Below are 25,091 nucleotides of genomic sequence, written 5' to 3'. Positions count from 1 at the left end.
AGCATTGTAGTGTAGTAAAGCACAAAGGAACAAACTTATGGTCAAAGGCAGAAAGATAAAAGAAGCCCTTCTTAAAATTTCATTGAAAATATCAATTGTTCTTTCTTTTTTATTATTTTCCTCTTTTTGAAACGGTTTGCAGATTAAATGATAGCAATCAACATTCTTGGAGCAATAATTTATTGCAGATTTAAAAATAGCAGTTGACATTCTTGGAACAATAATTAAATATTCATGAAAGATGAATTATTACGAGTGTCTCAATTTCTACATGCACCTGACTCACAAAATGACTACATATTTATAAAAAGAATCTCAAAACAAATTCATCTGGAGAAAAGAACTACTTACTTGACATTATTATGTAGATTGATGGCCAGTTGCAAATAGCAACTTTCAGCTGCAATGAAAGAACCATGGGACAACCTTATTACTGTGTGTTGCATAAAATCAGCAATAATTAGAATTCCTAGAACAAACAAAACAATAAAAGATCAACGATAACATTTAGTACAAATGATTCCACCACAAGGTAAACAACAGAGAATGCCTTCCAGTACGTAAATGTCAAAATGAAAAGTGGTGCCAAATGATCAAAACAACTGGATAAATTGTTCATAAAATTCTGGCAATATTTGTCGGTATCTTATCCATCACATCAATATGGAAGCCATACAAACAGTGTTTAAACTGCATAGTTACACCACCACGTGAGAGGGGACAGGTTTCCGGTCAGGGGGGCAAAGGAGCCTCAATTTGGGGATGGGGGGGATGGGGGGGAGGAGAGGGGGAAGGGAGGAGTTGTATATACTATATATTATACATGTGCTACATGAAAAGATGTATAACAATATAAGACATAGAGATGTAAAATTAAAAATACTAATTTACTAAAATTTAAAAACTTTAACATTGCTTTAACATTGAACATGAAAATGGAACGCTGAACATTGAACAATAAATATTAAAATTTTAAATACTCAAATCAGCAAATGGAAGAGTTCTAACTTCTGTTGTATAAATATCAAACAATAATAGTCATAGATATCAAAAGTATGAGTTCCTCATTTTATAAAGATGATTACATTGAGCAGCAGGATATGATATTTAATGTTTATATATCAAAATAAGTACGAACCACAAAATCAAAATGTCAAGGCCCAAAATAAACAAGTTGTGGGCCCACATGGCCAAGGGTTAAAGAAGACCAATAGGATATAAATAAATGTTTTCTTTTTCTCTAAACAAACTTTACTTTTTTGCTTAGATGGGAGACTCTTGGCCGTCCCTTGGAGGGATCGAGGGAGTCCCCTTGTCCCCTCAAGGGACATCCCCCGTCTCTGCCACAACAGTGGCAGACTGGTGGCGTTGCTGGAGACTCCAGAATGGCAAATTCTCGTCCCCGTCTCCGAGACATGGGGTTTTTTTGGAAGGGGGGACGCGTGCCCTTGTTACACTGGTTTAAAGATGAAAATCCTTACAACATTTAAAAGTGTTTCTATGCATCAGCAAATCATGATAACCTACAAATGAGTTTTACCTTTTTTATCAAAATCATATAGCCTACTCAAAAGGCAGAACAAGTTACAATTGCAAGCTAAAGTCAACCAGCTATACATATTACATGCTAAAGAACAATGAAAAATTTTAATATAGATGCCGTTTCTTACAACCCTCTTATTTGGCATAAAAGTATCTTGGTAAAGACAAATATAGGTGCAGCACAAAAATGAATTTATCATTTAAAATTTGATGGAAGGATGTCCTATATTGATTAAAGAAATCTTTCAAACAGGTAGCTTGCTAAAAAGACTTTTAAAAACAAGTCACCAATGAGATTGAAGTTGACAGAAACAGGAAAAAAATCTGTAGGCTTGACTGTTTCTTAGAAAATGTCTAATCAAATCATATGCGCAATTACTAGATAAAATTGTCATAATAATGTTACAATGCATGGAATTGTGATGTTTGGATACATTTAAGCTGTGACTGGTGTGGATATTAATTTGATCCATTATGAATGTCAATATTCCACTAAGCAATTCACCTAACATTAATGCATGAATTTAGGTTAGCTAAGCAGATATCTGGAAAAAAAAAAGTCGATATGTATGCATTCCAGAGTTGATAAGACTAACAAACTATAACAAGAAGTTAGCATCCACAGGTAAAAAGCATAAACCAGCAACAAAAATAAAAGATACAGAGCATCATTTCCTAGACAAACACAACAATAGAGGAAAACTCAAAAAGGGTAAAGGCTCTCCTCCTTAAAACACTATTGCATGAGCTGTTCCAATGGTTTGATGTTTACGCCCTCATAGACTTCTTTTACACTGAACAGTAATACCCTTAAACCATACAAGTTATCAAAAGCTCTCACTTTACCAAAATCCTGCTACAGCTCCACTAAGACCCAGTCACTAAAACAACGGAAAGCTTCACAACTGCAAAATCTTGTTTTCAAACTATTAAGGAATGATCACCTTCAATGAACTCTCTTGGAGATTTTAACAACGAAAAGTTTCAAGAGTCAACCAGGAAGCCCAAGCGCCCTTGTAACTTGAAATGAACCTTTAGACACATCATAAATCTTCCACACCCCATCAACTCTGGCTCTAATCAATTTATGTGACAAGTTTAATCTCAATCAGAACAATACAGCATTCTTAGTTCAGTCAGAGACAAGTATAACCACAGTCAAACTATTGACACATGTTAAACCCCAAACAAACTCGTCAACAATGTCTGAATTATGTCAGTTCAAGTCGCTTCTGAATCTCAGGACCTTCAATGCATCTCTTACTCTTGTCTTTCTCCAACAGCCATCTTCTGAAACTTGGTCTAGCTGTCCATGTGCAAGAATGTGCATTTGAAATTGTTTAGCACAAAGGAGTTAGCTTCAATGATAACAATTAATTGACCAAACTAGCTGACTTAACTGATCCTATTTTTTAATGAGAACAAGTAACCAACCAAATTAGCTAACTTAACTGATCCTATTTCAGATCAAGTACACAGCTCATGGTAGTCATCTAAGTTCCCCTTTAAAATCTATGAATTTACTTTGCATTACTCTGTATACAGGCTTCATATTACAAACCCTGTACAAGTAGCTCTAATACACTGACTGATTATAGAAAAGATCCTCTTTTACTGTTCATTACCCTTTTGTCAATCTTCAATTTGTGTGGGTCTCCTGTCCTTTTCCCCGAGGCAAGATTTATTTCTTAGCAATCAATAGTAGCTACAGTAATCATAAATTTCTTGGTAATGTAGACATTTCAGTTATGAAATGAGCATGTAGCCCAAATTTACAATGTTTTGGGAGGCTTCGTAGTGTAAATCACGTTTTTGGTGTTATAATGATGTAAGTTCAGTCACAGACTTATCAATTGTAATCAATAAGCAAATCAGAAGCAAAACAAGCAAAATAAAGCAATATGAGGTAGAAGTATTAAATAGTGAGGTATAATGGATGGAAGCAATGCTGTGTCCTAACCAACAAGTACAGAAAAAGTATAATTTTCTATATATTTTTTTTAATTCCCAAATTTTTCTTCCTCTTTCTATGCCAAATCTTATATAGCACTCATATACAAGGAAAAATCAGAATGTTAATGCTGACCATCTCAGGTGCTAACTTCCAAAAGCCAGTAATTGGTGATACGCAAAACTACAAACTGCACTGAACATGGCAACTAAAAGACATAAGCTAGTTGCGGGAACTCGTTCCAAAGTGTTCAACCATAATAAGACTAAGCTGGACAGAAGCTATGCTTCCACCAGACAGTAAACTCTTCACCTATGCAACAGAACAAAGCAGTTTGACAAATGAACTCTGCTAGGTAAAATTGCATTTTATCACATAAGTTTACAAATTCAAAATTTTGATGCTTCACATTATAACATGGTATCATGGCACATATATAACATATTACTTTTGCCCTTAAATTGTTGTTTGAAAGTTGAAACTCTCATATTAAGAATTAAAAGGCATATAGTTAACATATCCCGCATTACACACATTAAAAATTGCATTTAAATTTTATAAAATCACCTACAATGTCCATTTACCTGCTGAAAAATAAGTGGATAATTGAAACACAAAAAACGAGTTTGGAGGTGGCAAAGGCAGTGCATACCTTCAGTCAACAAACAGTTGTCACAAGATCTCTACATCTGAAAATGTCACAGGGAGGAAGAAAAGTATTTTCATTTCCAGAAGCAACTCCTAAAAATCTCAGAAACACTCAATTAGGTGAACCAACTCTCAAACCATAAAACTGTTTTCACTTTAGTGTGATAACATAAATTCTACCAATGTTGCAGAAGATTCATCATAACACATGATTTCAAGATACTAAGTTCAGCACAACTCATGTACCTTAACAATTTATATTTAAAACCTCAGCACGAGATCAATCAACTCTTTGTATAGTCCTGCGAAATGCCAGTCTAGAAATTAATACCACCATTAATCATATGAAACATCACTTTTAAAAGAATTATTGCTCGAGTTAAGCATATTAAGTCAAGAAAAATTAAAATTGTATAAGTAACATGCTTTACTTGAAATATTTGCTATTAACACATTGCTGAGAATAAAATAAGGCAAACATGCACATTTCCCAAACTTTCAGGCGTACTGGTAGGATGGTTAATACTTTTGAAGAGCTGGCAGATATTGTGGTGCATGCCACACAATGCAAATAGGGTAACGTCAAAGCAAAAGCCCATCCCATTATACATTGAAATGTTAAATGATAAAGCTCATAACCCTGCCTAAGTAATAAATTAAGTTTACATTGATCAAAAAATTGTCTTATTTAAAAGACATCACAATCTCCAAACCCAATCGAAGGAAGCAGTAATGAATCAATTCATCTATTCCACAGTGGCCATATTAATCTCAACAACCAATTTTAATAACAAGCTATAGAGTAAAGCAGTGATTTAAATCATTAACACTTAATACAAAACCCGGTGATAAAAATATTAAAACAGAAATGAACAAATAAACAAGGGTATTGTTGGTCTTGAAGAGATATCAGAACTGCTGTGGCCTTGTTACTGTGAACATTCTTGAAGGGACAGTAGCCTGCAAAATATCTCTCTTCTCCTAAAGCCAGATGTTGATGTTGATGCGTCCGGAAGTGTGGATGTTTTTGGGTTCTGCCTGGATGCTCGCAGGAAGTGTATCCTGGGCCTGTGGATACTTGGTGGATGTGCTGTTTGTGTTCTGCCTGGATGCTCACAGGAAGTGCATCCTGGACCTGTGGATGCTTGGTGGATGCATTGTTTGGGCTCTGCTCAAATGCTTGCAAGAAATGCATCCTGGGCCTGTGGATGCTTGGTAGCACATCCACCAAGCATCCACATGCCCAGGATGCACTTTGTGCAAGCATTTGGGAAGCATCCATGCAGATCCAAGAAGAACCCTAAGCCAGAAAGCCATTCCCACACCAAATATCACTTAAATGTCTATTTCAGCATGTGCTCTATTGCCCTTTTTTTTTTTTTGCTCCTAAACCCTAAAACAGCTCTAAAAGAGGTCATTCATTGCTCATTCTTCTCATTTTGTTTGCAGCTGGGCTCTGTTCTCATTTGGTCTCCATTTTGGCACTTTGAAAGCAAGGTCATTATTTTTCAAGGGGGACCATTCACAGGGTGTCAAATAACTCCTACAAAGGACTTCAGTATCGAAGATAAGCATTGCTACATTTGATCCCATTCCATTCTTGTTCTTTTACTAATTTTTTTAAAGTTTTAGAAAAACTTTCGCAAATTTATTTCCAATTTTTTCTCTTTCAAGAAATGAAGAAACAAGTTTAACTATCTTCTTTTTTTTTTTTGTATCATATTTTTGCACTTGTATGCTTGATGTTCATAGTTTATTTCTAATTTAATTTTTTTTAATTTTCTTACTACATTCACAGATTGTATTTGTGCAAGAATGGCAACAACCGATAGTCAAAGTTCATTGGCAAGGCAAGGTGTACAAAGTGATAACTTCAAAATTGATGTAGCATCTCCATTATGGAGACATACCACAAGATTATCACAAGTTTACGGAGGTGGGCCATACATTTGTAAATGTAATGTATGTCATAGTAAACCATTCAATAGATCATATTCTCGGGTGAAAGCTCATTTTATAAATGCTATTGGGTAAAGGAATAGGAATGTGCATAGGAAGCAAAGATGGAAAAAGGATGATCAATGCACAATTAGCAGGATTTATAAAAGAACAAAAAGTTGTTGATAATTTAGTTGACAAATCAATAAACAAGTTTTTATCAACCTTCATCCGGAAAGAGCAAAATGAAACTGCCCACTTATCATGATGTATCCTCCAAACATCCATTCTTGCAAGTACTTGTACCGGGAGAGGAAGAGGAAGAAGTAAAAGTTATTGCTTGCAAAAGAGGTCCATTGGATTTTGTATTTAAAATGGAGGCAATTGAGTTTGTTGATCAAGCAATTGCATTATGCCTTTATGCCAATGGTCTTCCTTTCAACTTCGTAAGATCACCATATTGGAAGGAAATGGTAGCAGCCATCAATAAAGCACCGGCTGATTACACTAGCCCTAGGTATGAAAGTGATGTAGGAGCATCTTGCGATTGCTTGCAATCCTGCACTTTTGTTCATTCTAGCAGTCTAGCCAAGTTGTTTTCGTGTTAACCAAGCTTGTTGTATCAACCGAGTTTCTTCTTTGCTAACCGAGTTGTGCAATGTCAACCGAATGACTTCAGTGTCAACCGAGCTTTTCAATGTTGACCGAGTCCTAGAGTGTTAGCCAAGTTGTTCTGTGATGACCAAGTGATCCTTCATGCACCGAGTGACCTTATTGGTGATGCTTGGGTCCTTCTTTGACCAACTTTGTCTGTGTTTGGTTCTTAGTTGGAGCCAAGTCTTGTATTTAATTTAAATCATGAATTTAATGATAGGATATTGTCTAAGGATGAGTGTTGATCGTTTTGAGGTCAGCCTTTCTCTATGTAATGTTCTAGAATCTTTTGTAAACCGTTTTGGCATGTAGAGGTATTTGGTTTGGTCTAAGGTAGAGAGTTGGAAGAGGGAATTTAGGAGGAAGGACTTAGAAAGTCCAAAGCAGCTATTGCGAATTTAAAGTTATATTTTGTAACTAGCTGTAACCCAAAAGGCCTTAAAGCTGGGCATGTATGCTGATAACTTGATGAATCGATAAAGTGTTATTTTCTCTCTCCTTGGTGTTGTTCTCTGTGTTTTGCTTCCATTGTGTGTACTCAGCAAGGTGGTTGGATAGTTAGGTGTGCCTTTGGCCCTAATTGTTCATCTCTACTGGCACCAGGTGGTATCAGAGCTTGAGGTTCATTCTTGTGGACATTGGATCGTGTACAACCCTAAGTGAATTTGGTGGTCGAGTGGCAGATCTGAGGATTTGACCTATAACTTGCAGAGGGTTATGATCTTGCAAGAACTTAATTATAAATATGGTTCGAGCCAAAGGAAATGTTGACAATGCCGTATTGGATACATTGAGACAAACTGCAGCCAGATTATGAAGCTATAGCACCAAACCCTAATCCAGAACCTAAAGAAGATCAAGATGAGAAAAGATTGTGGAGAGTATCGACCAGGGCACATTCAAAGCCTGTTGTAGAAGTTGTTCCTTATGATGAAATATTGGACACCAATGTTGTCTTGGGTTGGATCTCTGATATGGAGAAGTTCTTGATAATAGGAAGGTGAAAATTGCAGTTACTAGGTTGAAAGGTCATGCCTCACTGTGGTGGGAGCATTTACAAACTGATAGATAAAGGAGAGGAAAGGAGAAGATCAGGACTTGGCTGAAACTGGTGAACAAGGTAACAACAAAGTTTCTTCCAGCTAATTACCAAGTTAGCTTGTTGAGAAAAATGCAAAATTTGAGGCAAAGGGACATGACTATGAAGGAGTATAGTGAGGAATTCTATAGATTGGACATCAGATCTAGACATGTAGATGATGATGTAGAGAAAGTTGCAAGGTATCTAAATGGATTGAGATCTAGAATTCAAGATGAAATAAGTTTTGTGAAATTGGAAAGTGTCGAGGAAGCATATCAATATGCCTTGAAAGCTTAGGAGATCTTGACAAAGAAGCATGAACAAAGAAAAAGAGGTAGAGGTGGTTGTAAAGTTATATGTCAGTTGTGATCTTGATTGGTGTAAATCTCAATTTTATTAGTCTTGCTTCTGAAGATTGAATTTCTTGAACTGGATATACGTAGATTTTATGTATTATAATCTGCAAGTTTGAAGGTAAGATTACCGCTGTTATTGATCTCACTTTACTGCAGATTATAATCATATTATATATATGTGACATGAGCAGTGAAGGGACGTAATGAAGAATCACGTATCAAACTAATTATGCATCCCACGTTCCTGGGACAGGTCATGACCTTATACCATATTAATAATAATATGTCTGCGGTTTGTTAAGCGGAAGGTGGAGTATTACGTCAGAAGATATATATCATAATCTTTGGTGGTAAAAGATTTATAATCGCCAACGATAGTATTAATATACTGTTCTTACTTACGTAAGTAATAAGGTTGTTATCGGCAGATCACAATATAGTGATCTATCAATAATATAAATAATAATGAACTGATTACGTTATACAAAATAATCACAATTATGTATATATGTATATATGTATATAATATTTTATATATATATATATATATATATATATATATATATATATATGTGTGTGTGTGTGTATAATATTATATGTATATATAAATATATATAATTACGTAATCAGTTTAAACTTTGATTGAAAATAATCATAAGAAATTATAAATTCAATTTCACATGGCTAACATTCTTAACAGTGGTAAATTCCAGAGAGACGGAGGTAGATCTTATGGAGGTGGTGTCAGATCTGACAATACTATGCATGATAAGGGCAAATTTGAATAGCAAAATGATGACAAAAACAAGACCGAACGGAGAGGTGTTAATTCTTACCGAGGAGGTACTAGTTCTTACCGAGGAAGAGGTAATTCTTATTCTAGAGGTGGTTTTCAAGGTAACTGTTTCAGATGTGGCAAAGAAGGGCATAGATCTTTCGAGTGTAAATCCTCTAGTGATAATGAACAAGTTAACAAAAATGTTGTGATTCAATGAGATCCTGAGGTTTCACCAAGTGTACTTGAGGCTAGAGAAAATTTGATGGTGAGAAGAACTTTGTGTAATAAGGGAAGTGATGAGGAACCCATTCTAAGGAGGAGTCTTTTTAAGACCAAATGTAAGATGGCTAGGAAATGTTGCAAGGTGATCATTGACAGTGGAAATTCAACAAACCTGGCATCAAAAGAGTTGGTTACAAAGTTGCAATTGCAAAAACTGAAGCATCTTAAACCCTATCATGTTTCATGGATCAAAGTTGAGCATAAGATATTGGTAAGTGAACAATGTATTGTTAAGTTCAAGATTGGATAGTATTTTGATGAAGTTCTATGTGATATTATGCCTATGGATTGTTGTCATATTTTGTTGGGTAGACCCTGGCAATATGATAAATATGATGTGCACAATGGAAGATTGAATCAATATACTCTTTGGATGAATGGAAGAAAGCAAGTATTGCTGCCTTTGATTGAAAGTCCAAATGAGGTCAATTGTACTATTGTGAGAATTTGCATAGTTAATGGAAAGGAATTTGAAAAGGAGATGAAGAAGAATAAAGCATGTTTTGCCATAATTCCTAGGAGACCGAGTTGTACAAGTAGCAACTAAGTGACAAAAAATAGTGGTAACCAAGTGTCAATCAGTAATAATCGAGTATCGGTCAGTAGTGACCAAGTGACAGAAGTTAGTGGCAACCGAGTGACAGCAGAACCTGGCAGTATTGACCGAGTGCCAATGGAAATTGCAAGTTTGTTGCATGAGTATAAAGAGATTGTTGCAGAAGATATACCTGATGGTTTACCACCAATAAGTCATTGCATGGACCTGATTCCTAGAGCTAGTTTGCCAAATAAAGCACTATATAGATTGACACCTACAAAGAATGAAGAACTTAACAAACAAGTGCATGAATTGTTGCAGAAAGATTTGATCAAAGAAAGTTTAAGTCCATGTGTTGTACCTGTTGTATTAGCTCCTAAGAAGAATGAAGAATGGAGAATGTGTACTAATTCCAGAGCTATTAACAAGATCACAGTGAAATACAGGTTTCCTATGCCGAGGATGGATGACATGATGGATTGTTTGAGTGGAGCAAAATATTTTACCATGATTTATTTGAATAGTAGTTATCATCAGATCAGAATCAGAGAAGGCGATGAGTGGAAGACTGCTTTCAAGACAAAAGATGGTTTGTATGAATGATTGGTAATGCATTATGGTTTGACTAATGCATGTAGTACTTTCATGAGGTTGATGAATGAAGTTCTCAAAAGATTTTTGCGTAAGTTTGTGATTGTTTATTTGGATGATATTTTGATATTCAGTAAGACTAAGGAAGAACATCTTTAGCATGTTAGACAAGTATTGCAGAGATTGAAAGAGGAGACGTTGATGATTAACTTGAAAAAGTGTTTCTTTATGCAAGAGGAGATTGTGTATTTAGGATTTGTGATTTCAGCTAATGGTTTGAGAATGGATCCTAAGAAGGTTACAGCAATTTTGGAATGGCCTACACCTAAGAATGTGGATGAGGTAAGATCATTTTATGGTTTGGCTAGTTTTTACAGTAAGTTTATCAAGAATTTCAATTTTGTTTGTGATGATATGACTAAGACAATGAGAGGAGATAAAAAGGATTTCAAGTGGACACATGGAGTTGATAAGAGTTTTGAGACTTTGAAACATAAGGTTGATGAGTTAGTTGTATTGGCTTTCCCTAATTTCAATAAGGCATTTCAAGTTGAATGTGATGCAAGTGGCAGTGCAATAGGAGTTGTGTTGAGTCAAGAAGGTAAACCTGTTGCTTTCTTTAGTGAGAAGTTGAATGATGTTAAAAGAAGGTATTTTGTATATGATCAAGAGTTTTATGCTATTGTTCTCGCCTTGAAGAAGTGGAGACATTATTTGATTCCTAAGGAGTTTGTGTTGTATATCGATCACAAAGCTTTACAATTTTTGAGAAGTCAACATAAATTGAATTAGAGACATGAAGTGGGCTAAGTACTTGCAGAATTTCACATTTGTGATTAAGTATAAAAGTGGAGTTACTAACCGAGTTGTTGATGCATTGAGCAGAAGATGTTATTTGTTGACAAAGATGAAGGTTGAAGTTCTTGGTTTTGATGAAATGAAAGTGTTGTATGATACTGACCCTAATTTTTCTGAGGCGTGGAGAGAGTGCAGAGCACCAAATCTATCAGAATACATGAGTAAGTATGATGAGTATTTCATTCAAGAAGGTATGTTATTCAAAGGAATGCAGTTGTGTATACCAAAAATTGTTATGAGAGTTAATTTGATTAAGGAAAAGCATTGTGGTGGATTGGTTGGACATATTGGAATTGATAAGACATTGAGTTTGCTGAAGGATAAATACTATTGGCCACAAATGTATAAGGATGTTCAAAATTTTGTAAGGAGTTGTGGAGTTTGTCAAACTGCAAAAAGAGTAAGTCAAAATTCTAGTTTGTATACACCTATTTCTGTTCCTGAGAAACCTTGGAGTGACATCAGTATGGATTTTGTTCTTGGATTACCTAAGACAGTAAAGGGGTATGATTTCATATTTGTTGTTGTGTATAGATTTTCTAAGATGGCTCATTTCATGCCATGTAAGAAGACATCAAATGCTAAGCATGTTGTTGAGATTTTCTTCAAAAAGATTGTTAGATTGCATGGATTACCAAGGAGTATTATTTCTAACAGAGATAGTAAGTTTGTTGGTTATTTTTGAAGGACTTTGTGGAAGAAAATCGGTACTGAGTTGAGATTTAGTTCTACATTCCATCCACAAACAAATAGATGGACAGAGGTTGTGAATAAAAGCTTGGGTAATTTGCTAAGATACTTAGTTAGAGACAAACCAAGTAATTGGGAGCTGGTATTGGCATAATCTGCATTGGCATATAATAATTATGTGAATAGAAGTACAAGAAAAACACCTTTTGAGATTGTTACCGGAATGCAGTCTAGAGGAATATCAGATTTGAGGGATGTTGTTGATGAAGAGAAGTGTTGAAGGAGAAGAATTTGTTGGTTTTATTAGAAAGCGAAGTTGAGGTTGGAACAAAGTAATCAGAAGTAAGGAGAATGTTGATAAGTCTAAAAGACATCATGTTTTTGAAGTTAGTGATGAAATGATGGTTCATTTGAAGAAAGGTAGATTTCCTATTGGAACATACAGTAAGTTGAAGATAAGGAAGTTTGGACCTTGTAAGCTCTTGAGGAAGTTTGACAGTGAAAATGCTTATGAAGTTGAGTTACCTAATGACATGGATATATCTCCTATATTCAATATTGTTGATTTACATCAGTATCATGAATCAGATGATGAAGTTGTTGTATCAGATGATTATCCTAAGAAACAGATTGAACAGGTTGAACAGATATTGGACCAACGAATTGGTAAGAGCACAAAAGGAAAAGATTACTATGAGAATCTGGTGAAATGGAAGAACAGACCTATTGAAGATGCTACATGGATTTCTCAATCTGAGTTGGATTCAGCTCAGGTTGCGACACTTGCATGATTCAGGAGAATCATTTCTTTCAACCCTGGTTGTCTAATGCAAGAGCATCCTGGGTTTCCTTGCAATCCTGCACTTCTGTTCATTTTAGCAGTCTAACCAAGTTCTTGCTATGTTGACCAAGCTGTCCAATGTTAGCCGAGTTGTTTCTATGCTAACCGAGTTTGGTATGTCAACCGAGTTTCTTCTTTGCTAACCGAGTTGTGCAGTGTCAACCGAATGACTTCAGTGTCAACCGAGCTTTTTAGTGTTGCCGAGTTCTGCAGTGTTAGCCGAATTGTTCTGTGATGACCGAGCAATCCTTCACGCGCTGAGTGAACCTGTTGTTGCTGATGCTCAGGTCCTTTGCCCAAGTTTGTCTGTATTTGGTTCTCACTTGGAGCCAATTCTTGTATTTAATTTAGATCGTGAATTTAATGATAGGATCTTGTCTAGGGATGATTGTTGACCATTTTGACGTTGGTCTTTCTTTATGTAATGTTCTAGAATCTTTTGTACGTCGTTTTCACAAGTATAAGTAGAGGTATTTGGTTTAGTCTAGGGTAGAGAATTGGAAGAGGGAATTTAGGATTATGAAGGACTTAGAGAGTCCAGAGCAGCTATTGCGAATTTGAAGTTATATTTTGTATTTGGTCATAACCAAAAGGCCTTACAACTAGGCATGTATGCCACTAACTTGATAAATCAATAAAGTGTTATTTCTCTCTCACCTTGGTGTTGTTCTTTGTGTTTTGCTTACGTTTTGTGTACTCAGCGAGGTGGTTAGATAGTTAGGTGTGTCTTTGGCCCTAGCTGCTCATCTCTCCTTGCACTAGAAAGTGTGCATACTCCTCTTTTGCAAAAAGAATATACTTCTAGAAAAAGCTCCCCAATTAATTAAAACTTCTTGGAAACCTTATAGTATAACTATTGTGTCTAATTGATAGAAACATACAAGAAACCAGCCAAAGATTAATGTGATTGCAATATCCCCCAAAGGGGCAATGTTTTTTAGGGTGGTTGATTGTGAAGTAGAATTCTCATTGAGGCAATAAAGATGGTAGGTAGAGAGAATGTGATCCAGGTGGTCACAAATAATGCCAAAAATTAAAGGGGTGCATGCGCTTTGGTTGAGAGTTGGTACAACCATATTTTTTGAACATCGTGCACCTTAGACTCTCCCAACTTGGTCATGCAACAAATTGGCACACAAATAGATTGGGTGAAGCGAATATACCAAGAGGGGGAGAGGATAAAAGTTTGTGACAAACCACCACATGTCACAATCCATATTCAAATCATTCTCCAAGTTGGAGTAACTAAATGTAAATTCAAAATTGTAATTAGTTTCATTTATTTATCTAATTTGGATAAGTTTTATGTTCATGTTCAATTATAATATTGTATATATCTTTGCTTAATATTTGTTGACATATTGTTAACTTGCTTAGGTTGTTGAGACCCAATTTGCATCTCATACTATTGTTGTGAAATGACTCCTCAAGGTGCAAGGGGCATTGAGCCAAATGGTTATTTCTAGCCAATACGGTATATAAAAGGCTTTAAATTTAGACAAAGCCCAAAAGGTCAAGGCTTTGGTCTTGAATGACAGTTTGTGGGCTCGTGTACAATTTGTATTGGATTTCATCAAGCCTATAATAACTATGCTCTACTTTGCTGCAACAAATTCACCTTGTTTGGGGGATGTGTACGAGGGCATGGACATCGTGGTATAAACTGTAAAGCTTTCCATACAAACACATGAGAATGACCCCACAGAAATATGAAGACTTATGCAATAAGGTGGAAGCAATCATTCATCATCGTTGGGAGAAGATGACTACCACTACACCTCCTTGCATATGTCACATCTCCAAGGTACTATAGCTAAGAAATACTTGCTATGTTGGATAGAATTGCACCACATGTGGATGAAGAAGTTGCTAATGGGTGCTACAATGCATTTGCAACACTCTTCCCAGATAATGAAATGCAAAAAAAGGTGAGGCTAGAATTTGGCTTATTTGCTTTACTCCATATGCAATAAAGGGCCAAATGAACATGGGAGCTATGACATGGTGGTACATGTATGGTCAACCATTCAAGCATCTACAACCTCTTGCAATCAAGATCCTCTCACAATTTTTTTTTAACAATTGTATTCTACAATTTAATGTTTAACATTCTTTAGTTTGCTTCTCATTTGTATGTTAATGTTATGAACACTATCTAGGTTGCAAGTCCTTTTGTTGCTGAACGAAATTGAAGTACATACTCTTGTATCCATTCAATGAAGCACTATGGTTGTGCTCAAAGGAAGCTAAGGACTTGGTTTATATAAATACCAACTTGCATCTTTTCTCACGTAAGGAGGATGGATACAAGGAAGGATTAACCAAGCTTTGGGATGTAGCCCCTAAATGTGCAAACTTGGATGCAACGTTTCATGATCTCACTAAAATCACAAATGATGATGATGATGGCATCATGGCACACGCTGGAACCATGTTCGGTTCAAATGATCTTAAACTTGCAAGTCTCGTAGCAATTGGAGATGATGAGCATGTCGATTTGTTTTAGAAACCTTATAATTCTAAATGACTAAATTTGATTAGTGAATCTTGCATCTTGACTCTTGACTGATCGACATTGAATCATGAACTAAGTTTTGATCTTGTAATTCAAATTGCATTGGAATCTTGAACTTGAGTAATTTACTAATTAGTTATTTCAATTTGTATATTTGTCACTTTGTGTTTGTGAAGTTTGAAGTTGAACTATCAATGGTGAAGTATCATGTTATTTGTTAATAATGAAGGATCTATGCAAATGTAATGGGTCTTTGCAAGTGATAATCAATATAGAATGGATATGAATTACTTCAATACTGAAAACTGTTTGCCAAGTCTGAATATACAACTCGACTACTGATTAGGAGTCCCACTCTGAAGAGAAAGAATCATTTATGAATTTCGATGATCTATCTCTTGTGATCGGTTATCTTATATATTGCAATCAAGAGGCATATAAGGGGATATTGTAATTGTTCAACTACATGTCTTTTTGAAGACACACAAGGCATAAACTTAATTAGCCAACAAACTCAAAGGTTATTGGGTATGATTAGTCACCAAACAAATTATCAAGAGACCCTATGGTTATCAAGCATGATTATTTGCTAAGCCAATTTCAACATTAAAGCCTATGATCTGACTATAGAAGATCATAACTCGATCTGATATGATTGTTATTCAATCAATCTTGATCAGGGATTTACTGCCTAATCCAAGAGACAAATATAATCTGATTACTCGGATTTTCATACTTGTTTTGATAATGATAATATTAGTTCAATATAAGGATGATTATTTCGACAAGATAATTTTAATGTTTATGCATATGTGTGTGGATGCATGTATATCAGTTCACATGGTAAACTGGTATACATACATGCACACAAATGTGCATACAGTTGCCATGTTGTTATATCCTTGAATTCTGATAGACGCTGTCATATCTTAACACGTTATCATTACTTAACACTCCCTCTTAGATAGGGAAGATAACTAAGTATGAACTAGTTTACATATCACCTAATACGTGATATCAAGGAGTATACAGAATATTAAGTCACATGACATTCATATATCCTAGTTATGGTATGTGCACTAACATCACGTCGCATGATGTCTACCATTACCTATCATGACATGTCCACAAATATTACGTAACATAATATCCACCATGATTACCTTATTAAGAACGTATTGATACACAACTGATATCAAGTCAACATGATATCTATCAATAAGTTCAAGAAATATTACTATCAAGACATTTCCAAGAATATCAAGTCAACATGATATTTGTCGTGATAGTAAATATTGTCAAGTCACCACCTTACAATGTTGAATACAAGTGTACATTATGAGAAAGATCGTCACCTTTCAGTAACGTACACAAGGGTGCAATTATGTCACGGAGTCACACACGTGACATCCACCATGAACCATATTAGAGGGTGGATCCATTATGGTTCAATCCACAACGTGAAAACAATGGCTTTCACCTCAAACTTCTCTCAAAAGAAAGAATATTTAAAGATACAAATAATAGATCACTGATGTTGAAGTTCCTTTTCAGCTAAGGCTTTGTTCTCCAACTTATCAAGGTTGTCCCGAAAGTACACAAAACTTCTCTCTAACGTGAAGCTTGGCAAGAATGTCGATCATTTGTTCTTCAATGATAATGTACCTCAACAAAAACTTAGAGAAAGCATCTCGGCATGGTCTATTCCCTCTAAATCAATATCATTTGATGTCAATATATGTAGATCCTTTAAGTTGCTCACTCTGTTACGAAGTCATGTCCTGTTCATATACCCCAATCATAGAAAATATCTTGCTCCAAGGGACTCATCGTCAGGCACATGTTTTATTAGTTTTAATAATCACAATATTGTTCACAAAAGCAACTTCCCATCAACACGAGTACTTGAGTGAATGTAATAAATTGTGAATTTATCCTCTAATTTGGCTGCATTAGACATTCATGCTAATTTAGCTTCCTTCTAAAGTTCCAAGTACATTCGTCAACCTCCTAAACTCCTCATCGAATGTTGCTTCTAATGTAATGTCAGAGTCCCTCTAAATGTTATTTTCCTCTTCTTCGAAAATGATTCAGCCGTCAACTTAGTTCCATGACTATAAGCATTTAAGTATCCATCTATCCTTAAAGATCAATTAAATCAAATCCTCTAGCTACTTCCTCTTGTCATAGAAAGAAATCCTTCTTAGATAATTCCAATTATAGAGGATAATATTATTTAATAGACTCGCATCTTCTAGCATGATCAACATATGACTAAGATCCAAAACCATTTTGGAACTATAGTCCTAAGATTGAGTCCTACATAATATTTGGTAGTGTGCCTATTGTACTAATCTTCTTTTCCTATGTATCCTTGATACAAGTTGCTCCATCGAAGGTCCATTTGCATCAAATCAGAAAACTCCTCCATATGAATAAGTATTTGTCAAAAAATGGGAATGGAACATTGATTATTATTGTCCCCCCACAATGCAAAATTCCCACTTATTACATTTTTATAGAGTTTTCATTCACTAGCAAGTCCAATGAGAGACGGTCATGCATGAGTGCTATTAACCTCTAACTCTGTTAGTCATCACCCTCTATATCTGAAGCGACCATTTGATGACTTTAAGCCTCAAATACCCAATCAGTCAAAAGCATTTGCAGATATGAATTCTTTGCTCACAGCAATAAATAATGCATCCAATACTGTGAAACAATTAGTCTTCCAACTTTGAAGGATCTATACTGAAGTAGAAGTGACTCAACACACATGATTACTCGTAGAGTAATCACAAAGGTAACCAATAACTCTCATAGATTTCCCAAATTTTAGGTATGATAGATACAGTCCCTTTGAGAGTGTATGCAAAAAAAATCTTTGTTCACCATAGTTCTATTCTGGCAGATTTATTTCACTTACTTCAACATTCCAATAGTAAGGTCGTCTTCTTTCTCTTTGGCGACAACTTAACATGGCATTTCAATTTCGCAATCTCAATCCTTGTCATTTGAGACTCCAACTCATGGAACATTGCACAAGGGATGGGGCTGCTCAAAATGATGTTGACTTGTATTTGTGGCTCAAGAGATCCTGATTGAATCACGAACTACAACATTTTCCTACCTTATAGCCACAGCTCATATTTGCAGCTCACACTGTATGTTTCAGAGTCTTTCTATATTTGCAACCTTCTGTATTTGGACTTGCAGACCATGGTAATAACCTCTCAGATCTCTCTCAAAGAAGATGATACAAGTTGTATGCTAACAAAAGAAATCCTTCTATTTCATGATAATGGACAATAAATTCTAATTGTCTGCCCCAAGCACTTCATATTTGAGTGATCATATGGAAATCATCACTATGATGCCCCAACGCCCCTTCTTCAGATAATCTTATTATAGAAATAATGGCTTCAATTTTTCCATACTTCAAATCATTTTAATTATTTCTCTTAGATTTATTCCCTAATCATATTCTGATTGTTATATCAAATCATTTATTTACCTTGTTGACTCGTTCATTATATGAATCCTTTGAGAAACAAGTGGAAAGTCAACTATATGTGGTTGTGTTATCTACCAAGTTATTTACTTCTTTGAAATAGATTCATTTTAAATTTTTAAGGAATATTGAGTCAGAACAAGTATAAAGCATTGCAATGTACCCTGCCCACTGTAATCTGCCATGTTAGTAATTCCTCAAACTCTTAGTTCTTTAGTGTCATTGACTCTGATAATATCAGTAACCTAAAACTTGTGTGTGATACCCATCCTTGACTCCATAGAGGCTACGGTGGATGCATGACATCATCAATAATGACAAGTCTCTTATTGATATATTTCCCAGCTTTTTATGAATGTGTTCTGCAGATATATATATTCTCTTCTCATCCCTATTTAATATTCTATTTTACATACATATATCCTCCCTTGAATGCTCAAATACCAATCTTTAGCAATCATAAATAGTATCCTTAACTTCTTTGACATATCAATAATGATGTCTTCTCTATTGGTACTGGCTGAGCTGGAATTTTCTGATGCTTTAATTTCCTTATTCGGTACCTGTACCCTCCTTCATTATCTCCAGCATAACATATTGCTGCAAACTGTACATTTATTTTGAATAATCTTTTGGTCCGATTCTCTGCAGTGCATCATTCCCATTTTTTCTTAGATGCGATGGTATAGATATCTTCAAACTACTATATTTAGCTGCAGGTGATGACTGGGATGATTAGTCATCAATTTTCCAAACATATGTATGATACAAACTCAATTAATAGAGAGTTTGGTTAACCATCAGTTTGGACTGCCAAGGGAGATAAGAGGATCTAATTCATAGTCTTTGCCACCTGTCATATGTCTCTGATGATTGTATGGTGCCAACTAATTATGGAGACCACTGTCTAGAGGTGCAGATATGATTTATCAGTTTATGAGTCTCCAGCAATTTAATATGGCCTGGGCTTGATGATGATTTTCTGCATGGTTCAATTCTCCCTTCTTTGATTATGGCAGAGATCTTTTTATTGATTTGATGATTGTATCCCTCAATGTTTGTGCATTGACGCCTTCTAACTGCTTTAAGAGTGTATCTGTGAAGTTCACTCTGAATTGTTTGAAGTAGGATAACTGTCATTACTATTCCTTATTCCCCAGTCTTGATTATAGTTGCTACCTACATTCTTCGTGATTATTTGCAGAGCTGGCAGTGAACCGCTACCAATGGCAGAAGATGATTGGGATTGAGTCACTGCCTACTAGCAAATTAGGTGGCTATATTCTCCTCCCTCATATCACCGTGTTCTTCGCTGTCGGATGACTGTTGATTTAAATCTTTATAACTACTTGGGCCTTTCAGAAGGATAGAATATTTCTTGATTGACTTTCAGTCCATTGAATGCTTCCTCTAATACATTAAACAAGATTCAAGCGCAGAACAACTTGTATATGCCTCTGCCCAATAACCCTTTGCTTGCATTCGCTTTTGCCCAACTCATATATGATTTATGCATCTGCATTCTCCTATTGTAAAATCTACATTTCTATTATTCATAAGGCCTTGTAGAGTTGGTTGAATGTGAATCACGGGACCTGTCCTCATGTTAAATATATTTCAAATAACAGGTCTGGTAAGGAACCTGCTCTGATTCCATGTTAATAATGAAGGACCTCTGCAAATGTAATGGATCTCTGCAGGTGATAATCTATATAAAATGAATATGAATTAATTCAATACTGAAAACTGTTTGCCAGGTATGAATATATAATTCGATCACTGATTAGAAGTCCCAATCTGAGGAGATAGAATCATTTATGAATTTCGATGATCTATCTCTTGTGATCAGTTATCTTATATATTGCAATCAAGAGGCATATAAGGGGCAGTTGTGACTGTTCAACTACATGTCTCTTTGAAGAGACATTAAGGCATAAACTTAATTAGCCAACAAACCCAAAGGTTATCAGATATGATTAGTCACCAAACAAATTATCAAAAGACCCTATGGTTATCAAGCATGATTATTTGCTAAGCGAATTTCACCATTAAAGCCTCTGATCTGAATATAGAAGATCATAAGTCGATCCGATATTATTGTCATTCAATTGATCTTGATCAGGGATTTACTGCCTGATCCAAGAGATAGATATAATCTGATTACTTAGATTTTCATACTTATTTTGATAATGATAATATCAGTTCATACAAGGATGATCTTGGCAAGATAATTTTAATGTCTAAGAATATGTGTGTGTATGTATGCATGTATATCAGTTCACATAATAAACTGGTATACATACATGCACACACATGTGCATACAGTTGCCATAGCATATCCTTGAATTGTGACCTACGCTATCATATCTTAACACTATTGAATGGCTTTTTTTGTATATTTCTTGCATTTCTTTGCATATGTGTATATATATATAGGCATCCAAAATCCAAAAAAAAATCTGTGCATCAGCATAGGCAACTTAGTAAATGGCTAAGGAATTCTCACTAGGTACACCCCCTCATATGGATGGCAAGGAGCCACATGATGACCAAAAAGGATGACTTCTGCTCTTGGGCCCAAGATAGAAGATTGTAAAGGATTATTTAAGGCACCCTAATATGCCCCTTTATCCTAGCCCTCCTATGGTTCAGCTCCATTGATAAATTAAATAAATTTTATAATTAAACTAATAGTCCCAACCCTAGTTGAAATTATCTATACTTTAATGTTTCTAATAAAGAAAATGTATCTTTGTGGATAATGTTTACTGTTTTCCTAACATGTTGCAGGATCTTAATTGAGTACATAATGTTACTAATCCTATTCTAGTTGTAATGGATGGCAAGGAGCCACATGATGACCAAAAAGGATGACTTCTGCTCTTGGACCCAAGATAGAAGATTGTAAAGGATTATTTAAGACACCCTAATATGCCCCTTTATCCTAGCCCTCCTATGGTTGAGCTCCATTGATAAATTAAATAAATTTTATAATTAAACTAATAGTCCCAACCCTAGTTGAAATTATCTATACTTTAATGTTTCTAATAAAGACAATGTATCTTTGTGGATAATGTTTACTGTTTTTCTAACATGTTGCAGGATCTTAATTGAGTACATAATGTTATTTGGACTTCGTGATTTGGGGCAAAAACTAGGACATTTACAAAAAGATGTATTGCATTAAATCCTTTCGCCTGCTATAATAGATAAACACAATTGCAATTGAGCCAGTCCAGCAATGCAGACACGCAAAATTTTGGATGAGTTGAAAAGGAATTTAATTATATTGAACAACTGGCAGGTGACAAATTGAAAGTTTTTGAACATACTCACGAAACATGGAATGAAAAAGTATATCCCATATTTAACTCCTTATTAGCATGTCACCTTAGTTGAAATATTTTTTCGGCCTGAGTGGCAGTAACACAGGATTCTGAAATTTTGTGTGTACAAGAGAGGCTATTCATTGCATGTGAAATATATAATCCATCATTGAATTTATTGTTAGAAGCTTAATCACCTTAGCTATATAAGAGTATTAATTTGTACAGATACAATAGACATCTAAAACTACAAGCTAAAGTACTAAGAAACACCACTGAAAGAGGTCATACAGCTACAGTAGACATAGCAGTTAATGAAAGCAGACTAACCTCAAGGCTACATTTGAGAGAGAGGGAATGAGAGGAAGGATGATAGGGAAATGCTGAAGTGGCAAAATGGGGAAAGATTGATGGTCAAGAATGATTGAAATAGTTGTAAATTAAATCAAATTAAAACTTAATCTGACTGCTTCATATGTCTTAAGTGATTTTCCTCTTATAAGGCTATGTTGCTTTGATAGTGCTAAAATGATTTTACTCTTGAAATGAAGACAATGATACAGGGTTGTGCAGTACTGCACCCCATACCATTTCAGGTTTGGAATCGTCTGGATTTCACCCAGGGTTCAGTCCAGGCACCTGTGGCACCCTATTGAGTGATTGGGCCAAACCCTGGATGAAACCGCATGAAGGTTCATGCATAATTAACCATTTTAAAGAATTGATCCGAAGATATTGTTATTTATCCATGTTTTGTTTATATATACCGAACTTCACTGAACTTCTCTCTGTTGTTCAGAAATTTATTCTATACCAGTTGTGATTCTGGATCATATTTGAAGGTGAAACATTATTTTTTGTTTCTTTCAGCATTGCCTCTAAAAGAGTAAACCGTCCAATAATTGGGCAAATTTCCTTATTCTAATCTACATTTATTTGGAAAAGTGCAGAGCACTGCATTATATGATCATAGCTTTTTTTCCCTTTTCAGATTTTGTCTTTACTCTGCATTCCTACTATGAGTCAATGCCAACAAGCTTCATTAAACTAAAAGGAAGTGTAATGGTAAAGTGACTTTACTCTAACACAGTACGCTCCCACTGCTCCTTGCAAGGTTTGCTCTGGTTCATCAATTCATGTGACCAAATAGCCTGGTGAGAAGTATATTCTGGATTTGACACAATCATACATTTTTTTTGCCGTCCTATTAGTACGAGGCTAACCCAAAAACTCTAACTACAATAAGAGACGATGAATCCACAACTCACTAGATACGGTACAGTTATTTGTTCGCGATTTCTAGATTAAGCTCACAGCTGACGGAATGAAAAATAACGAGTCTCAATCTACGTCGTCAAGAAAACAACCTAACTAGTCAAAATATTGCGAAAACCTAAAAAGCACTTGATAATGCTTTCCGGAAACTTGAAACCTAGCAAAATTCTGCATTCTACAAGACAGAACCGTAAAAACTTGTGACCAATAAAAAACTAAAAACGTCTGGTAGAATGTTTAGATGGTTTTAACGATCATAAAATTAGCAAGCAAGAATCTCGCTGAAAAAAGGCGCAATATATTTCACGTGGGCGGAGTTACAAAAATAGCGTCAGGCAGATCCCAAAAAAAAAATATAAGAAAATTGTGGTTACTGGAGATTAGTGAAATGCAAATTTACATTTAATTTTAATGAAGCATGCAAATTAAATTAAGGGTTTTGCTTTTCAGCCCAAGTAGCAGGTGCGAATTCAAGCTCAAATACAATGCCAGCAAAACATTCCTGAAACGCTCTACAGCAAAGAAAAATAGCATGAACACAATTATAAAACTTCAGTATCGTGAGAGATTCGAACCGTGGACATATTGCACCCCAAAATTCAAAACCCCAACTGGAAAGTTGAGTGAGAGTTGAAACGAGTGATATAAAGCCGTGTATAGAAACTAACTATAAAAGATTTGAATTTCTAAAACAACGTGTACTTACAGGGACGCCAACAAACTAGGAGATTACTTCGCCAGTTATCTGCATTGTCATTGATTCGAAGCGTTTGCCTCAAAATCCAATATATTTGCCAAATTTATCAAAAGGAATAAAAGGTTAAAATGTTACAGTGAGAAATTTGTTGAAAAAGGGGCGAAATAAGGAGGGTAGCGAGAAAGGCCTTCAAATTCAATGACGGCGACCTGCGATTATCGTTAAACATTTGGGGGCGCGGGTACATTTTAATTTTGTTATTCGAGGGTGGTTTTCTTATTTTTCTTCCTATTTATTAGGGCGTAGACAGCTTGGAATTGCTTTTTCTTTTTAACCTCTGGAAATTCCGACTAACTTGTATGAAAATACAATTCCCCAAAACAGCCTCCCTAATGCACCCACCAGATGTTCACACCTGTTAAAAAAATATCATACACTCTTATTTTCAGGGAAGAAAAAGATAATTATATTTTTAACATTTACAAGGCTAAATAAATATAGTCTATAGACATCTTAAGAATTTAATAATTTAGTTCCTTTTCTACAGAGTTGATAATGAGTGTTTTTTTTTAACTCAAAAGTTATCTCAAGATCTAGTTGTTAAAATATTTGTAAATGTTACCCTGTTGCTCTTGTAAGCAACACATTTAACAATATAAAATGTTGTTCAGTTTTCAAATTTTCAAAATATAAAATGTTGTTCAATTTTCACATTTCCAAAATTGTACAAAGAACAAGCACTCTCTTCTCACATTTCTTTTGGCATTTTCCAATGCTCAATCGCACAAAGAAGTTGATGAGAGTGAGTTCTAAGTTATGCAATGAGAATCTTTGCTTTCCATAAAATATTGGTCCTTACATAAACTTTTTGAAATTGATCAGATAAGGGATTAAACTCGTTGATATAGACTTCTTCATACATATCCTGATACCCCAATTTCTCTTGTAGAACTTATCCATAACTTGTGCTTTTATTTCTTTATTATTTGAGGGGCACACATTGAAATGAATATTTCATT

The 25,091-nt window shown here is 35.2% G+C and overlaps 1 protein-coding gene across 30 annotated transcripts in view; it reads right to left on the bottom strand.

The window, feature by feature from the left end:
• The window catches only part of LOC149556241 (uncharacterized), a 123,927-nt gene extending 99,717 nt beyond the window's left edge, over window positions 1-24,210 (bottom strand). For 7 of the 30 annotated variants that reach the window (XM_089830405.1, XM_089830407.1, XM_089830406.1 and 4 more), the window contains exons 1-4: window positions 24,082-24,210; window positions 4,388-4,443; window positions 4,146-4,182; window positions 352-400 (exon numbers count right to left, since the gene is read on the bottom strand). Coding sequence is in view for 11 of the 30 variants with exons in the window: in XM_089830401.1 (XP_089686527.1) it covers window positions 352-358 (7 nt within the window). In the remaining 19 variants the exon portion in view is untranslated. Of the gene's footprint in view, window positions 1-351; window positions 470-4,145; window positions 4,235-4,387; window positions 4,444-23,180; window positions 23,269-24,081 lie in introns of all 30 variants that reach the window. The other 23 variants (XM_089830404.1, XM_089830408.1, XM_089830411.1 and 20 more) reach the window with 9 other exon arrangements.
• Window positions 24,211-25,091: the final 881 nt, after the last annotated feature.

The sequence above is a fragment of the Cupressus sempervirens genome, chromosome 5, assembly GCF_028749045.1.
Source record: "Cupressus sempervirens isolate cs-2001-9-10 chromosome 5, ASM2874904v1, whole genome shotgun sequence".
Lineage (NCBI taxonomy): Eukaryota > Viridiplantae > Streptophyta > Pinopsida > Cupressales > Cupressaceae > Cupressus > Cupressus sempervirens.
This window is presented reverse-complemented; position numbering and strand designations above follow the sequence as displayed.